The sequence below is a fragment of the Triturus cristatus genome, chromosome 11 (genome assembly GCF_964204655.1).
Source record: "Triturus cristatus chromosome 11, aTriCri1.1, whole genome shotgun sequence".
NCBI lineage: Eukaryota > Metazoa > Chordata > Amphibia > Caudata > Salamandridae > Triturus > Triturus cristatus.
Genome location: NC_140594.1, coordinates 180,592,448 through 180,610,460, shown reverse-complemented (window position 1 = coordinate 180,610,460; position 18,013 = coordinate 180,592,448). Strand labels below are relative to the sequence as shown.

Here is an 18,013-nt window from a genome sequence, read left to right as displayed (position 1 = left end):
TGCCAAGCTAGTGTTAGGCAGGCGACGCTGCTCCTCGTCGGCCAGAGCATTAAGGGACCTACATTGGCTTCCCGTAGGGGGAAAGGATCGTTTTGAAGTCCTTATGCCTTACCTTTAGAGCAATACATGGACTGGGCCCAGCCCCTCTACAGGATAAGTTTACCCGCTACTTACCAAGCAGGCATCTTCGTTCTTCTACAGCCGATCTTTTGGTAATTCCGACATTCAAGCGCACTAGGGTAGGCGGAAGATCCTTTAGCACAGTAGCATCTGGCCTGTGGAACAAGCTCCCTGCGAACCTGCGACAGTGTACCTCCCTACTTGAATTTCGTAAGGGACTTAAGACCTGGCTATATCCTAAAGTCTAATCAAGATAGGTCTTCCTTTTGACCTCCTTCTGTCACCTTTCGATGTAGTTCTTAGTCAAAAGCGCCAAGATGCCCGCAGGGCGATAGATGCGCTATACAAGTTCCACATCAATCAATCAATCAATCAATCATCAATCTCTGGAATTTGGCTGGGATAATGTGAGAGATTATGGATTCTGCAATTTGAATTCCTACTTGCACTTTGTGTGTTTGTACCAGTGGACTAGTTTTGCACCAGGCGAGAGAGTACTGGCTCAGGCAATCTGTTTATACTTTTGATTTTGTAATGCTGTTGGACCAGTACTGGCCAGCATCCCTTCTACCACTTTTAAAGTAGGGATTGTTATCAGATGAACTGTGGACTGCCTTTGGTAACAGTTGTTTTAAAACTCTTTATTGTATTACTTTATATGGATATTGTTAGAGGTTTTGTGTTTTTTTATATTGCGGAGGCCGATAAATAATAGTATGTTCTGTGACCTGGTCTTACCTGCCACCTTTCACACTTGCATAATACAGCTTCCAGTATGTTTTTTCCATTGGTCCCATACCTTTTTCTCATGTGCCTCTTAGTTTATTTATGCAGTCTGGTTTGTATATGGTGGAGACTGCTCCCTTTATCCAGTTTAAACATCAGTACTATAATTTGTAGCTGTGACGCTTCTGGCATTTTATCCATTTTGTGTGTTTTTTGTTTATTTTGTAGGGGCATGCTCTATGTGGACACATCTGAATGCTTGCGTCCATTCTTATTCTTCCTGTAATTTTGTGAATGATTCAATGTTGTTTTCGTCTACATAGTCTCCAGCCTTTGATATTCCTGTTGTTTCCCACAATTTAAATCCTTTCAATTTGGACCCTTCCCTAACCCTACGTCCTGACAATAAAGGTGTTTCTTTGGGTCTCTCCCAAGCCTGTATCAACTTCTGGGTCGTTATTGGCACAGAACACTTTCTTTGTCCTTGATACAAGTAGTGCAAGTATGTTGAGCGCTAGTCAGTCAAACCTCACTACAGTGTTGTCCCAGGTTGTTTATATTAAGCCATTAACGGTCTATAGCTGTAAGACCACCTAACACATTATAACTAAGGCTCCCTGTTTTCCGTTTTTACTGATTTTTAGATAAATACAGACTGAAAACCATTTACATTCCTGTCCGTAATTATTTTTAAATGTGGATAAAAACGGAAATTGGTTATTTATGAGTGATTCTAAATGCTGTCAACCATGACGGCAAGGCCAATAGCTGTGCAGATTAAACAGGCTAGGGAGTAAAAAACCGGAATTGAAGTAAAATGCCTTAAATAGCAGTTGAAGTCTAAAAATGGCATGTTTTATCATCGGAGTGTGTTTAAATCATTGAAACCTGGCAGGCGTTCAGGCACGAGTGGACATTAACTGGTGAAATAAATGTAGAAATAGACACATTTCAGATTCATTTTTGTCACAAAACCTAAAATAAATATGGATAAATACAAATAAAATGAGCACAAAATAAATATGGATACATATAGACAGAAATGTCAAATACCATAAAACCGGTAGCCCTAATTCTAATCTGCAAAGTGCCATTTCCTAGTGTAAACGACCCACCCACAGGTAAGCCCTGAAGTACCCCTAGGAAAGAGTTGGGATGTTTCAGGGGACCCTCCCAGGGGAGGGTCTGGACAGTGGGGCGGTTTCTCCCATGTCCTTTGCCTAGTTTTGTGCCAGAGCGGGAGCCAACGGCTCCCAGAGCTGGGTTGAACTGGACTACGCATGGGGACACCAAATGTTCTCCTCTTGCAGACTGAATGGCGCTGGCAAGCGCACCCACCCTGCATCAATACACTAAATCCTGTCTGGGAGGCGGTCACACCTCCCTGTGACAGAATGCCTATTGTTCTGCCTTCCCCTGCTCAAGCTTGGCTCACCAGCAGGTGGGCAGAATCGTGTCTCTGGTCGGCAGCAACCATTTTGTGTTGTCCTGGTTTAGAAGACTGGTACCGGGAACACTGTGAGCCTAACGGAGGGCTCTTACAGTGCTTGGAATCATACCTCCCTCACAGTTTATTGTGTGTGAGGTATGATTCCAACATGTTTGATACCAAACATGATGGGATTCATTGCAACCGATTTGGAGATGGTCATCGCGTAATTACGCGGTGCCTGTAGTATATGGCTGCTTCACTTACACCCTGGGAGAATGGACTCCGTAGGCTGTAGGGGTGTCCTGCTCATGCAGGGGCACCCTCACACTTCAAACCAAGCACCCTGCCTTTAGGATTGCAAAGGTCCGCTATAGGGGTGACTTATAGGTTTTAAGTCCAGTGACCCTCGATATACGAAACCTATATCTTTAGTAAGTGGTACTAGTACCAGCTTACACAGGCTGCAATGGCAGGCCTGTAGTTACAGTTTGAATGGTCTCCCATGAGTGGCATAATTCATGCTTCAGCCCATGGGGGACCTCTGGGGTACCTATGCCCTGGGTACCTTAGTACCATATACTAGGGACTTGTAAGGGTAACCCAGTATTCAATCTGGGATGTACCAAAGTACTGAACATAACAATATAAGTGAGAAAGCTGAGAGACCCGGGTCCTGATTAGCAGGATCCCAGTCAGACTTGGCAATAACCGCTTAGCAACCAGGAAAAAGGTGGGGGTAACCATAAAAACAGATCCTACACACATTAAGGGGGAATTTCCCAAATGCAGCAGTTGGAAGCTGGCCTCATAAGTTTTCCATAATAAGAAATTAAGGGGAAAAAAATTGATTACATCCCAAATCTTAAAGATGTGACGAAGGTTGATATGAAATCAGTCTGTTCCATTTGTATTAAAATAGCACTAAATCAACCCTTTTAAAAAACATTTTTGTTGAGTTTTTACAGGACTAGGATTTTTGTTCGAATCTACACGTGTATGATCTTTAAGGAAAAGTTTCAAGCTTAAATATTTTAGTGGAAAAACTATAAGCTTACCGACATTATAGCTATGGTTCCTTGGCTCATTGTGTTTATTTATAAAAGCTTAAAATACCCTAAAGTTCAGTGGAAATTACAGTGCAAAACTTTAAAAGTACTGAAATTTGCCAGTTAAGGTAAGCTGATCAAATTATATTTTGTGGTCCCGTCACGCGCTACTCATAAATGCACACGTGGTCTACCCAATGACATTTCACATGCCATCCTTGATGACCTCACTGAAGAAATCACATGACATCAGCATTGATTAAGGTTTTTAAGGCATGGGGCTAACTACAAGTAGTGGTCAAAGGGCCCTAGTTTCACTGCACTTGGCAGAGGAATACACTTCGTTTTGTGAATGTGTTACTTTGGGGGTATTAAGGAAATCAGGCACAACTGCGTATGGATGATGACTGTGCGCCTTGGGCCATATTGACAGGGGTGCTAAAAGTAAAGGTTGGCTAAAGACTCAGATTACCTTTAAGTGGTGTGGATTTAGTCCACTGGGTGGGTGGGGGTGGGGTTTGGTACTCTATTCATGTCCACATGGGGCAGGCCAGGGCCCTCCATTCAGTACCTGCAGCACACTGCCAGAGCCATGTTCAGTGGCATATGTGCACTAGGGGCTTGGGTGCAGGACATAGCCTAGCATTAACACTCTGCTTCACAAAGTTGTCTTCTACAGTAACTGATTTCTTTATATACAGTGTTAAGTGCATAGCACGTGTACTATAGTAGTAGCTGGACTTAGTGAAAGAAATGACATTTTACCTCCCATATATCGTACTTTTGTGAAACAAGTGCAGTATTGATTATACAATTGTGTTGTTAATGTTGTTCTGCAAATAAATAAGATAAATAAGCATTCTACTATTTTTTTGTATTTCCTTGAGCTCTTCAACAGGATTAAAAAGAAATGTTTTGTGTGAATGTGAACTTGATTGATAAAATACTGAAATCTTACAATAACTAATGAAATCTTTTATCATTTCAGAGGTCGTAACAGTGTGAAAGGGCCACCACAGTCAGTAAGTTCTTTATATTTCTTTAATAGCATTTAATTTGGGCACTCTTTATTCTTCAGTAAATGCAATTGTAACACAGTTGCATAACCTTTTAGAAAGTTACTATATATGTCTATTCTCATTATGTTGAACTTGAAATTTAGAGACTCATTCACTGCAGTGACAATGAAGGAAAGTGAAGCTGCTTGAGAAGGGCTATTATTGAATTATCGGACGATAGGTAGGATGAGTATGAACAGTAAAATCATGGATGTATTTAGTAGGTAGATAATTTGTATGTAAGGTTTCTTGTTCCCCTATTTTCCTAGGAGTACAATGCTTAATTTTCATAACCTTGTGTCAAGCTGCATGTTGGATTGGGCCTGCATTATCGCTTAGCCAGGTTTGTCTGACAAAGCAGATCAGGGCAGGTGTCTGATATCATTTCATAGACGCTCATCTTGATGCCTGTAATTGTGGATGATCTTTTTTTAATGCTGGTTTGTAAGATGAAGTTTCCAGCAGTGGACAGGCTATATTTTTATGAGATGCTACTTAGGACTTTGGATTTATTTGCAATGGTTCTTTCTATTTTTATTTTTTTATTTTTTTTTTTTATTTTTTGAAACCGTTTATTACAAATCTCAAGAATATACAGGTATGGGCCTACAACCTTCCGGCCGGCCGCTAGGATGTCAGGAGCATATGACATACGTTCATAAAACACTTGGTGTTGCAGAGGAGCATAATCAGGAGGTATCAATGCCGTGGGCCATGTCAGTCAGACCCCACAATACGGTTCCATTTTATACAAACAACAAGAAAAAATCACACCCACAAGGCAACCCGCAATCGACAGTAGCAGCATGTGCTCCCCGATTGGGGGACCCCAAGTATCCACAGGAGTCTAAAGAGGGGAAGGGGAACAGAGCAAGGACTGGGGGAACCCTGTGCCCGGGGCTGGGGGAAGGAGTCAGCTAAGGGGACGGGGCTGGTGAGGCAGCAGGCAGCAGTGGTGGCGCGCAGATACCGCCGCGATAGGCGTTCTAGGGGCCCCATACTTTCACCCATGTCCCAGGCTTACCCCTCGCCACATACACCACCTTTTCTCGAAACATGCACCAGTCCATGTGTTCTTTCCAGGCCGACACCGCCGGGGGCTTCTGGGATCCCCACAGTTGAGCAATATCACGCTTAGCTACCATATATCCCAGAGTCACCCACCACATCTGCGGAGCCGAGTAGTCAGTTGGTTCCCACACATTCAACAGGCACCTCCTCGCTTCAGGCAGCAGCGCGACACGCGTAACCACTCGCAGAACCTCGTGCACACCACGCCAAAATCGCTCCACCTTCGGACATTCCCACAAAATATGCAGAAAGGTCGCCAAAGCACCACACCCACGCTTACACAGCCCATCCTCAGCATAGCCCATACGCAGAAGCCTTGGCCCCGTCATGTAGACCCGGTGGAGTATCTTAAGCTGGACGAAGCGAAGGCGAGCCGGTATGGCCACCTCCTTCGGTGAGGCCACCGCGGAGATCCAGTCCTCGTCGTCCAACTCCAGCCCATCGGCAACCCAAGCCTCTCGGAGGCCAGTTAGCAAGCCCGAGCGGTCATTGATCAGCTTTTTGTAAATAAGTGAGATCGTGCTGTCTGGGACATGGCCATCTAGCACTCTGTCCTCCAGGGGGGAAGACTCCGGGATGGAGGCAACGTCTGGGAAGACGGAGCCCAGTGCATGACGGACCTGCAGGTACCGAAAGTATTCACTGTCCTGCAGCAGAAACTCCGTCTGCAGCATCTCGAATGTTTTAAATCCCCCCCTCGTCCAGAGATCCCCAACTTTACTGATGCCTATCATGTCCCACTTCTCGAAGCCCTTCGAGGTCCACAGGGAGCCCAACCTCTCAGATGCGTACAGCGGTGACGCCCGGGTCAAACGGTCCTTCCACCCCATAGCTGCATTAGCCGCGTGCCATACTCGGACCATGACACGCGTAGGTCCCGTCAGGCGAGCGTCGGGCGCGCCAGAGTAGAGCGCTCGATTGTAGTCGCCACCGGGCAATAGCATCTTGTCCATTTCAAATGCCGGGTTCAAGGCGGGCCCGTAGAGGCCATGGTTGATTGCAGCTAACTGGGAGGCCCAGTAATACCGTTTAATATCCGGGAGGGCAATACCCTCGTCGTACCATGGGAGCGTCAACTTCGCCAGGGCAATACGCGGCCTCCCGTCCCAGAACAGGCGGCGCTGTAGACTCTCCACCTCACGGAAGTAGCGCGCCGGGACTAAGTCCATAGTGTTCTGGAGAGCGTACAGGAAGCGTGGCAACGACATCATCTTAAACAGCGCCGCCCGGCCGAGCGGCGAAAGCGGCAGGCGCCGCCAGCGCGCGACGTCCTCCTTCAAGCGCTGGAGGGGGGGAAGCAAGTTCCGCTCGTAGCGGGCCTCCGGGTCCAGAGTAATGTAGACACCCAGGTACCTAAACCCCTGAGCGGCAATCTGGATCGGACAGCCCCGCGGGAGGACGGGAGCCTCCCCGGAGAGCACATACACACATGATTTAGCCCAGTTGATGACAAGGCCTGAGTTGCGGCCAAATGAACGTAAAACATCAACCAGGACTATTAGTGATTTACGTGGGGAGGCTAGGTACAAAAGGATGTCGTCAGCGTATAGGGACACGCGGTCCTCGTACTCGGGGGTCCAACGGAGACCACGGATGGAAGGATTCCACCGCAGCCACTCCGCCAGGGGCTCCAAGGCCAGCGCAAACAGGAGCGGCGACAAGGGGCAGCCCTGCCGCGTGCCCCGGCCCAGCTCGAATGGGGCCGATACTCTTCCGTTTACCACCACCTGCGCCAATGGGCCCGAATACAACAATTTGACCCAACTGATGAAACCCGGGCCAAATCCAATCTTCGCCAGCATCGCCCAAATGTATGGCCACTCAAGCGTGTCAAACGCCATGGTGGCGTCTAAGGACGCCAGTATGGCCGGCTCCCGCACGAATGGAACACGTGCGAGCACCCCGTGCAAGCGCCGCAGATTAAGGGCCGTGTTGCGATGGGGAATAAAGCCGGACTGGTCTTGATGGACCAGATCGCCCACCACGCCGACCAGCCGATTGGCCAGCACCTTGGCAAGAATTTTGGGCTCCGCATTTAAGAGCGAGATAGGCCGATAGGATGTAACCCGGTCCCGAGGTCTCCCTTCCTTGTGGATCACCACGATTGTAGCCAGACGCTGGTCCAGCGGAAGGGAGCCCAGCGAGTGGGCCGCCAGGAACATCGCACGAAGGTGGGGTGCCAATGCATCCGGTCGCAACTTATACAACTCGATAGGGATGCCATTCGGGCCCATGGCCTTGCCAGAGGCGACCGAGCGTATGGCGAGGGCAATTTCGTCGGAGGTGGGAGCGGCATCCAACGACACCCTGTCCTCCTCCGAAAGGGAAGGGAGCGCGATATCCCTAAGCAGGGCATGGGAATCCTCCTCCGAGCAGGGAGAAACCGGGGAATACACTTCACGGAAATAATCCGCGAAACAGGAGACAATTTCTTCTGGCTCGGTTACACTCACACCATCCATCCTCTCAATCAGCGGGACCACACGATTTGCTCTCTCCTTTTTATCCAACCACGCGAGCAGTTTACCAGCCTTATCACCCACATCATACAGTCGCCCCTGTTGCTCCCTACTGAGGCCCCTGGCCGCCTCCGCGACGAGGGCCCTGTAGGCCGCCTGCTTAAGCTGTAGGACATGTAGCGCAGCATCTGTCACCCCACCCTCTAGATCACCCTCCAATTCGACAATTTCGGCCTCCACCCGGGTCACCTCCTCCCGCTCGCGCCTCCGGGCATGGGAAATAAGGGATAGGGCCTCCCCTCTGAGAACTGTCTTGAAGGCTTCCCACAGGGAGATAGCCGAAGGGACGGACCCCACATTCTCATCAAAGTATCGCTGTAAGGATTTAATCAAGTCAGCGCGAATGATGGGGTCGCGCAGGTACCAGGCATTGATTGGAACTACCCTGCCCTCACCCCTCGGGCAGACATCAATGTGTAACAGGAGCGGGGAGTGATCTGAGATACCCCGCGCCAAATGGCGCACCTCTCCTACCCTCCCAACATAGGCCGCCGGGACAAGGACATAATCAAGCCGTGAGAGGCTACCATGGGCCCCCGAGTGGAAAGTGTACTGCAGCTGCGTGGGATGTTTTAAGCGCCAGCAGTCCACCAATCCCAGTGTATCCAAGAGGCCGGACAGCCACGCCTGTGCCCGGGGGAGGTCCCTTGGGGGGTGACGATCCACAGTCCCAGAAACCACCGCATTGAAGTCCCCCCCAACCACCAGAAGCCCCCCCGGATGGCCAAGGAGGAGGCGCCCCAGGTCTGCAAAAGTGGTCGACTGTAGCCCCGGTGGGACGTATACTGATACAAAGACAACTACTTTGCCCTCCATTCTCCCCACCAAGACAGTGTAGCGTCCCCTATCATCATGGAGCACCTCATCAATTTCCAACGGGAGCGAGTTCTTCACCATGATGCCCACACCCCGTGAGCCCGACGTGAAGCCCGAGTGGGCCACTAAACGGTAGCCACGCCGATTCATGGCACAAAAAGAATTACCAATAAGGTGTGTCTCCTGCAGAAAGACTACATCGGGTGAGATTCGTTTCAAATACTGCAGGACCACACCTCGTTTGATCCTATCCCCCAGTCCATTAACGATCCAAGACAACAAAGTCAAGTCCCTACCCCCCATCACACACAAAAGCCATCATTCGTCCCCCCGAGAGCACCTTAAGACCAATACAAAAAAGGGTTTGCCTTGTGGTAAAAACGAACAACACCCCACCCCAACCCACCCACCCCCACAGAACTCCCCTCCCCCCCCCCCTCCCTGCACCCCTGCATGAGCCCGAACAGCCCCCCCAAAGTGCAGTGTGCCTGTCGCCCCATAGATGGTTAAACTAACTAAGCCCCCAGAGGAGGAGGGAGAACCCCCAAGAGACCCCACACGACCTCCACAGGAGGGGAACTTACTCGAACAGACGAACAGTCCAAAGTGACATCAATTTTGTCCAGAGCGAGGCCTAATATTAGTCCCTCAGTCCTGATCCGGCGAGCCCTCTCCCCCAACCGCTCCCCCCCCCACCCCCCGAGCCCGATCCCCAGACAAAGTATCCAGCCAGTCCCCAGCCGCTTCGGGACGATCAAAAAAGTGCGTGCGGCCATCCACCTCCACCCGCAACTTAGCTGGGAAAAGCATCGCATACTTGAGGTTTAGGTCCCGTAGACGACGTTTGACTCCGAGAAAGCTCAGTCTCTGCTTTTGGACCGCTGGAGTGAAATCAGGATAAAAATTGATGTCCATATTGTCGAGTCTGACCGGTCCCTGTAGTCTGGAGGATTGCAGAATAGCATCTCTGTCCCGAAAGTTGAAAATCCGGGCAATGAGAGGCCTCTTAGGCCTTCCCCCGGGAACCCTGTGGGCCCGTTCCACCGCGAAGAATTTACTCAGCCCCCGGGGCTGGAGATGGGTGAGAATCAAGTCCTCCACGAATAGGTCCGCCGCCGCCTCCTCACGTCCCTCAGGCACCCCGATAATGCGGACATTGTTCCTCCGGGCCCGACCCTCGGAATCCTCCAAGCGGCGGTCCATCAGCGCACTCGCCTGGCCAAGCCGGCGCACCTCCTTTTGGAGGGTCGCCACATCTGTCGTGAGGCCCGATGTGGTGTGGGCCAAAGAATCGACCCGATCATTGGTCTTGGATAGATCGGCCCTCACCAAGCCAACATCCACGAGGACCGAGTCTATCTTCTGCGCCAGTGTATCAAAACGCTGGCTCACCGAGGCCTTCATCTCGGCGATAGCACCCATGACATCCCGCAGGGTCAGATCCGTGGGCAGAGCAGGAGCATCAGTCGGGCCCTCAGGGGACCTACGCGGCACCTCGGGAGATCCCTTCTGGAGGGTGTAGCGGTCCATGCTGTTAGACTGCTGGGCTGCGCCACGTCGGGTCGATTTCACCTTTGCCCGGTCACCATCTTGCTTTGTGGACATGGTTCCAGTCCCCCGATCGTGCCAATCACGTCGTAAAGGGCAGGCAAGCCGGTTCACGGACTCCGGGGGGGGGGGGGCCACCACAGATCCGCGGGGGGGGATCACAGCCGGCGGGCCGGCAGGGTACCCCAACGAGGCCACACCACCTCACAGTGCCCCGCGACCCAACCTCGCCAAGACAGCAAGGAGGGTGCAAAAGTGAAAGTGCGGGGTACGCGAGTCGCCGAGCCCTGCCCGCCGCTGTTGTTCACTTTGTCTCCGGATAGCCCCACAGATCTAATCCGGGGTCCGGCGTGGAGAAGGCCGCAAACCTCGATCGATGTTCCCGCCGGTGTCCGAGGTCCAATTTGGAAGCGGAAAACGGGTGCCACCTCAGCTCGGGCTCACCAAAACAGTCCCCTCATCTAGGACAGGATATTTTCAGGATATGTGTAGGAGGTCACGGAGGTCCTCGGGAGCCTCGCACCTACGCGGCCATCTTGGTTGCGCGCTAGGCTCCTCCGGTTCTTTCTATTTATGCATAATTATCTGGTACCAATTTCATCTGTAGTCCTCTGTATTTATTTTGTATTCTGCGAGAATCTGAATGTTCAGGTAATATATTTCGACATCTATTTATTGCATTGATAAATGTAAAATCACAATAGGGTTTTTGCACCATGGGCAGTTATATTGAATCTAATACCTATGTAAAAATATCATCTGTAGTACATATGTGTGTGCATTTGAATCTATTAAAGGATATCTCGCACCTTTTTAAACCCTAACCCCGTTCACCCTCAATGCTGTCAATCTGCAACAATAATGACCTGATAGTCACAATTCACAGCAGGTTAAGTCACGTAAAAGACAACCTTCTTTGTGTAGTTCTCTTTTTTTAAATACAAATCCAGAGAGGAAAGCCTGTTTTTCAAATTGATTTATGTGGAAAATCAGCAAAAAATTGGGGGCCTTCAACCTTTCCTACAGTATCGTTTACTCTAGGACGAAGAATATTTTAATACTTTGAAGTTTTTAGTTGTTGACCTTATAAGACGTGACTGCATAATAATTGTCTTTTGCATATAGTAATGAATACTACACTTTTGCTATTTTGAATTGTTCTAAACCGATGTCACTGTAAAACAATTTATGGTATGTTACAATTACCCAGTAAGCTGTTTTTATGAAGATGAAAAGTCTATAAATTGATCTTTCCTTCCCTTTGCATCATATCTTTTTTTTTTTTTTTTTTAGACACTCACTGCTGGCAGTGTGTCAGCGTGGTCAGAGGCAAGTGATTATTTTATTTATTTATATGAGTTTTCTATAGTGCTGGCTAGAACTAAGGGTATCAGAGCGCTTCACATATTTTGAGAGGAAGTTTACAAGAAGTGCATGATGAAGTCAATTTGGGTTTAAAACAGATCAAAAAAAAAAAGTAAATCAAGTCCACAGTATGGATACAGAAATAAACAGTAATCCAGCATTTGGTTGGCGGTAAAGGGATTAAAGAAACAGGTTTGAGTCTGCATAGTCAGTTGGATTAGGAAGTCTTTCAGACTTAAATCTTAGGGAGACATATATCAACTAGTCATTATTGTGGAAGTAGTTGTTGAGTAGTAGAGATTTGAGGTCCTGTTTGAAGTCAGTGTCCCTTTGCCCTCTTTCTTTGCGCAAAGTCAGCTCTCGGAACATCTTCAGGCATCCTGTTTGTTAGCATCAGATCGTGCAAAGACAGAGAAACATTACCACTTGCACCTCGACTGGATCAGTATGCAAGCATAAACAACAACGCAACATAGCACAACAGGTCCAAGACACCCATGCAACCCCATGTATGTAAACAAGATTACTTACTGCAGAACGGGGAGGGGTGACACTTCTTGGACCCTAGGGTGGGATAATCCTCGCCTCCGAGGCCTTAATAGAATTGAAACTTTCTGTTACGTTAGCTAGGAATTTTTTTATTCTATGTCAGGACTGGAGGCGAGGATTATGCTAGTTCAAAGCTTGCCCACAACGACGTGAGCCATGTTCAGCACCAGCTTGAAATAAAATCTCTTAAATGTGGAGTCTGAAAACCAGTCTGCCACATTGAGGATATCCTCTAAGCCGGCACCCAAGCCGAAGGCTTTAGAGGCCATCACCCCTCGAGCTGAATGAGCTCCGAACTGACGAAGGTTAATGCCTGTCTCCTGCATCACCCACCTGACCCATCTAGCAATATTCGGTGACGACACCGCCTTAAAAAGCTTCCTAAGTGCAATGAGTAGTTGACGTTCTCCCGGAGGGCGGAATTTGTCTGTCATCTCTTCATACGCCTTGAGGCACCTGACCAAACACAATTTGGGAGAATCTGGAAATTCCGGGTAAGAAATCACCCTGGTATGAGATTTTGTGCGTCTGAGAAAGGTGAAGGTCACTTCTTCCGGAGTAAACATCCTGCTAGTGATGTCCAGAGCCCTGATGTTAGAAACACGTCTGCAGGATATGAGGCAGAGGAGCATAGCTAACTTTGCGGAAAACTCCTTTGTGCAGAGATACCGATTTGGCTGCCAAGACAGAAATAGGTTGAGGACTTAGTTCATGTTCCAGAGTGCCGAGTAACGATCTGCAGACCATCTGATGTGCACCCATAGCCATGTCGTTAACTGGCACATGGCCCGAAGAGATGGCAGAACGAAAGGTGTTTATTGACCGGTAAACCAGGCCCTTGGCGGCCAATTGTGCCAAAACATTCACGACTTGCAGAACGTCTGCAACCACGGGATCAAAACACGTCGCAAGCACCAACGGAACCATCTGCCCCAAGCGGATCTGTACCTCTTGATGGTGCTATCCGCCCAAGCCTTGGAGATGAAGGATTCAACCTCCTGCGAAAGGCCCGGGACTTCACATCGTCCCCTTAAATTCGTCATGCCATGAGCCACAGCGAGTTCGCCAACAATAGAGGATGTGGAACTTTGTCAGGACTCAAGAGGAGGGTTGGAAAGTGGGGAAGTAGGATTGGAGAATCCCACGAAAGTTCCAGTAGAACTGGAAACCAGACTTGCGATCTCCAAACGGGAGTTATCAGAAGGAGGTCCGCCGACTGTCTACGTATCTGGTCAGTTACCCTCGTGATCATCTCGAAGGGGGAAAAAGCATACCCTTTCTCCAAGCTCCAGTACTGGAGAAATGCATCCGTGGCCACCACCGAGGGATCTGGCCTCCAGCTGAAGAACCGGGGCATCTGGTGGTCCAATCTCGAGGCGAACAGGTCCCCTGAGAAAGGACCCCAGCGATCGTTCAACATTGCAAAACTGCCCCGATCGAGCATCCAGAGACTGGAATCTCTGAAGTTCCACGAGTGAAAATCCGCCACCTGATTGTCGCGCCCTGTAAGGTACTCTGCAGTGACTGAAACCTGGCTCTCCAGGCAGTATTGCCAAAAACTTGCGGCTAAGTCTGAGGGGGTTTTGGATCTTGTCCCTCCTAGGTGATTTATATACCGGACTGCCAAGACGTTGTCCATTTTTAGGAGGACACATGATTACACGGAGTCCCTCGTCCGACAATGAAGGATTCCGCCAGAAGTTCCAAACAATGTATATGTAACTTCTGTTCATCGGAAGACCACAATCTTCCCGTAGAGAGGTTTCCGCACCTGGCGCCTAACCTGCTGGCGTCCAATTCTATGATCAGATCTGGTGTGGAGCCGAAAATCGCATGGCCGCTCCAGGCCTCCATGTGATCCAGCCACCACTGAATCTCTTCCCGGGCATCGTTGGACAGGGAGACCTTGTGGGAGTAAGGGTAACCCTTGTGTAAGAAGTAGGCTTTTAGGCACTGAAGGGCCCGGTAATGGAGCGGTCCTGCGAAGATGGCTTGGATTGATGCCGAAAGGAGGCCCACCACCCGAGCTAGCTGCCTGAGGGACACCTGTTGTCAGGAAAGCACATGCCTCAGTTTGTGCCGAATCTTGGTCACTTTCCTGGAGGGAAGGCTCAGGGTGGAAGAAGCAGAGTCTATTACGAATCCTAGGAAGGTAAAGGACTGCGCGGGCACCAACAGAGATTTCTTCTCGTTCACCATAAATCCTATCATCATCCCAATACCTCAGGCTCTCAGGAACTCCACCACTGGCTTGAGGACCTTGGTAAAACACCAGGGAGCCTAGGAAAGGCTGAAGGTCGTTAGTTCGCGATTAGGCCTCTATAGGTTTTTGTCCTCCTAAGTTATCCTCGTCTTTTTTGGGAAAATTGAGGTGAATAGTGCTTCAGAAGAAAGTGTCTGTTTTTTTCCCTGCAAATGGCATCAACGATGGTATTGCGGTGCTAAGGTTACCATCTTCCCAGTTAAAATAAATAAATATTGAAATTGAGTTGAAAGAAAAGCAGCCATTTGTGTCTACTATTTGTAACTTCTTCATACTAAGGAAGGTTTTTTAAAACAATATACTGTTACGTCTACTGGACCCTTCTGGGTGCTTGGATATATAGGACTTGTAGGTTCCCCAAGATCCAAAGGTACCCAGAGCAAACAACCAAACTGCACCGTCAAATGGTTTTTCATTGTTTACTATACAACAGTTCATATGAAAAAAGGGTATGAAGTAAAACTCAGTATTTCTGAAATGTATACTAGATGCTGAGTTTAGGACCAGTGGTTGTTTGTACTACTCTGAGTTTATGGGCATCCATTTTGGCATGTGTTTCAGAGGACATTTTGTAAAATGTCTTCTGGGTTGCACGCTTGCTCACATTTGAAAGGCACAAATGTAGAGATATTCAATTGTTAATAACAAATGTTCAGCTATTCTGTTTTCCCACATGTCTCCCGATATAAGTGGTATCCCACTTGTGTGACACAAAACACTCCACAATGTGACCTAGGAGACATTATATTTCACCTAGAAGAATTTATGTTTTTTTACAGGGTGGCTAACTGTGGATTTTGGGCCCCAGCTCAGCTGGCACCTAGGGAAACCTACCAAACAAGCACATTTGTATAACTAGACACCCGGGTGAGTTCAGGATGGAGTGACTTGTGCGACTCTCACCAAGTTTTTTTCACCTAGAATCTGCTTCAAAGCTTACATTTTGCCTTGAACACATTTTCTGCTGTCACGTGGTTACTAGAGACATTATCACATCTTAAGTTAGCGTGTAGCGGTAGCGTAAGTTAGCGGTAGCCATAATGCCGCTTTTGCGCATGACACTGCATGTCTTTATTGTGCACGACACTCTTTATGCCTTTCACATGAGAACTCTCTGCGGTGCTCGTTCGATACACACTTGACTCTGGTTATTCTGTTCTGGTCAGGCCCTAGCACTTAGACATAACATACCAATGCAGCTGCTTCTGCTGGAGAATCGTACTATGATATTATGAGAATGCATGTTTAGATAACGCACACTTGGAGAGGGACCTTTCCAGGGGGAAGAGCAACATGCACCTGTAGAAATATGATCTATGTCCTAAGGTATGGGGTCTGCTGTCAAAGCCCAGAGATCTTCTATTATATAATAATATTTCTGCTTACAAAGGGGGAGGGTGGTTAGGCCTTATAGTCCTTTATCCACTGTCTTTATAGAATGAGATCTCCCTTCATGATACATGGCCTTGCTGCAATGCTAACTGTATTGATATTATGCATTTTGCTGCTGGTAGTGGCTCGTATACTGCACTTTAGAGCACGTTAGTTAAAATAAATATTGTAAACTATTTTCGTGTTTCTGTCAGATGTTATTGTGGACTAGTATGAGAATGTAAACGAAAAGGAGTGTCTCATTACCGCAGTTCCTGGAGTGTTGTGTTCTGGGGTGTCTAATCATGGGTTTTCCATTTGTGAGTAGGAGAGCGAGTGAGACACTATAGCTAGTCGGTCCTGGGTTCGTGGGCACTAAGGTGGTGGGAAGGGGTTAGCCTTTATACACAGAGTTCCCATTTTCCTGCGCATAGTTCTGTGTATGTGCAGAATCCGTACAACACTGTACATGTCTGTGAGGAAAAGTCCTGGAATCTACAGTTAGTCACAAATTTCTTACCACCCAGCGTTCCCCTAAGTCTCCTGAAAAAAACAGGGCGTAACTTGTGTGGGTTAGCCAAGTGCCAGCGACATGAAAAGGCGCCAAATGCAAACACATCACATTTTTCCACTGAGAAGCAATGTTTTTTTTTGCTATGTGGGTAGCTGCGGATTTTGGGCCGCAGCCCAGCCGGTACCTAGGGAAACCTACCAAATCAGCACATTTTAGAAAACTAGACACCCCGGGGAGTCCAGGGTGGGGTGTCTTGCGTGGCTATCACCAGGTTTTCTTTCCCTAGAATTCCCTGCATAGCTCAAACCTTGCCTAAAAAAAATCAAATTTTCTTTACATTGCTGTGAGGACATGTCTGAAATCTGCAGGCAGCCACAAATCTTCTCACCTCCCAGCAATCCTCCAAGTCTCCCGATGAAAACTGTGCCTCACTTATGTGGGTTAGCCAAGTGCCCGCGACAGGGAAGGACCCAAAACATATAGTGGAGACATTCAAATTATCTATCACGGGGGCGTGGCTAGGCAGGCCAACATGGTGGCCTAATCGAGCTCCGTCCATCCACGCCGTAATCTGCCCAAAATCCTACCTTGATCCTGCCCAGAGACGTCTCACATCGATGTGACGGCTGCCCCTACGTCCTGGTACTGTGACACTGCGCCCTCCCTCCCCTCCCCCCGGAGCCGCTGTCTCCCCGCGCGGGGCGGAGTACATAGGGGAGCGGATCCCTGGAGTCTGCCCGGGTCCCGGAGGGTAGAGACACACAGGAGAGGACCAAGGGCTGACTGGCGCCCTCTAGATTATCCTGCTGCGGCTCGATCGATGGGGACGGCGTGCCCCGGCCCTGGCATATTGGACCGCACACGGCTGGTGCTGGACGGCGCTGAAACCGGGTCGTGGCCTCAAGAGGTGAGCGGGAGGCCTGCGCCCTGTGACGCCTCGATGACTGCTGCCCTCCCCTCCCTTCTTCTCAGATCCTTGGGATTCCCTTCCCTGCGACGGCCCGCGTTGGAGTTGCCGGTGCGTGGAAGCGTATCGGGGCCTGCCCCGGACTGCCCACTGATTCCAGCGGTGGGGACGGCGGCCTCTTGGTTGCACCGGCTACCCTAGGCACGTGATGCTAAAGTGCCAGTGGTGATTTGCGAGGCCCCCCGCTGGTTTTCCTGCTCTGTTGCCGGTCAGATGTGAGGCCTCCCTGGTGGGTGCGACCAGCACTGTGTGTGAGGCCCTGGAGGACTGCAGCCGGGCCTGGGACAGATCGAGGCACAGAGACCGGCGTGCTGATCCTTTCCCCCTACTGGTGAGTGCGGCTGGCGTTTGCCTGTTGGGTGTGGACCTCAGGGGTCTTGCTCCTGCAGCTAGTGGTGTGGTTAGGTGGGGAGGAGATTAGAGTACGTGTGCCATACTAGCGCGTTCAACGATTGGGGCCAACACTATCTTCTGACCGGCGGGTCGCCTTGGAAGCTGTGTGGGAATTCATCCTTATTGACGCTGCTGAGCCAAAGACCTGGGCTGGACCCTCCATCGTGTCATTGTCTCCTCTCACACCCGAGTCTACTGGAGATGGGCAAGGGCGGGCCCGGGGACGCTGGCCCCAAACAGGGCACCATTGATCAA

The 18,013-nt window shown here is 49.3% G+C and overlaps 1 protein-coding gene across 17 annotated transcripts in view; it reads left to right on the top strand.

Moving 5' to 3' along the window:
• The window catches only part of ATXN2 (ataxin 2), a 1,509,788-nt gene that overhangs the window by 120,152 nt on the left and 1,371,623 nt on the right, over positions 1-18,013 (top strand). For 11 of the 17 annotated variants that reach the window (XM_085634786.1, XM_085634787.1, XM_085634790.1 and 8 more), the window contains exons 2-3: positions 4,313-4,346; positions 11,630-11,665. In XM_085634786.1, the coding sequence (XP_085490912.1) occupies positions 4,313-4,346; positions 11,630-11,665 (70 nt within the window). The remainder of the gene's footprint in view (positions 1-4,312; positions 4,347-11,629; positions 11,666-18,013) is intronic. The other 6 variants (XM_085634791.1, XM_085634789.1, XM_085634788.1 and 3 more) reach the window with 1 other exon arrangement.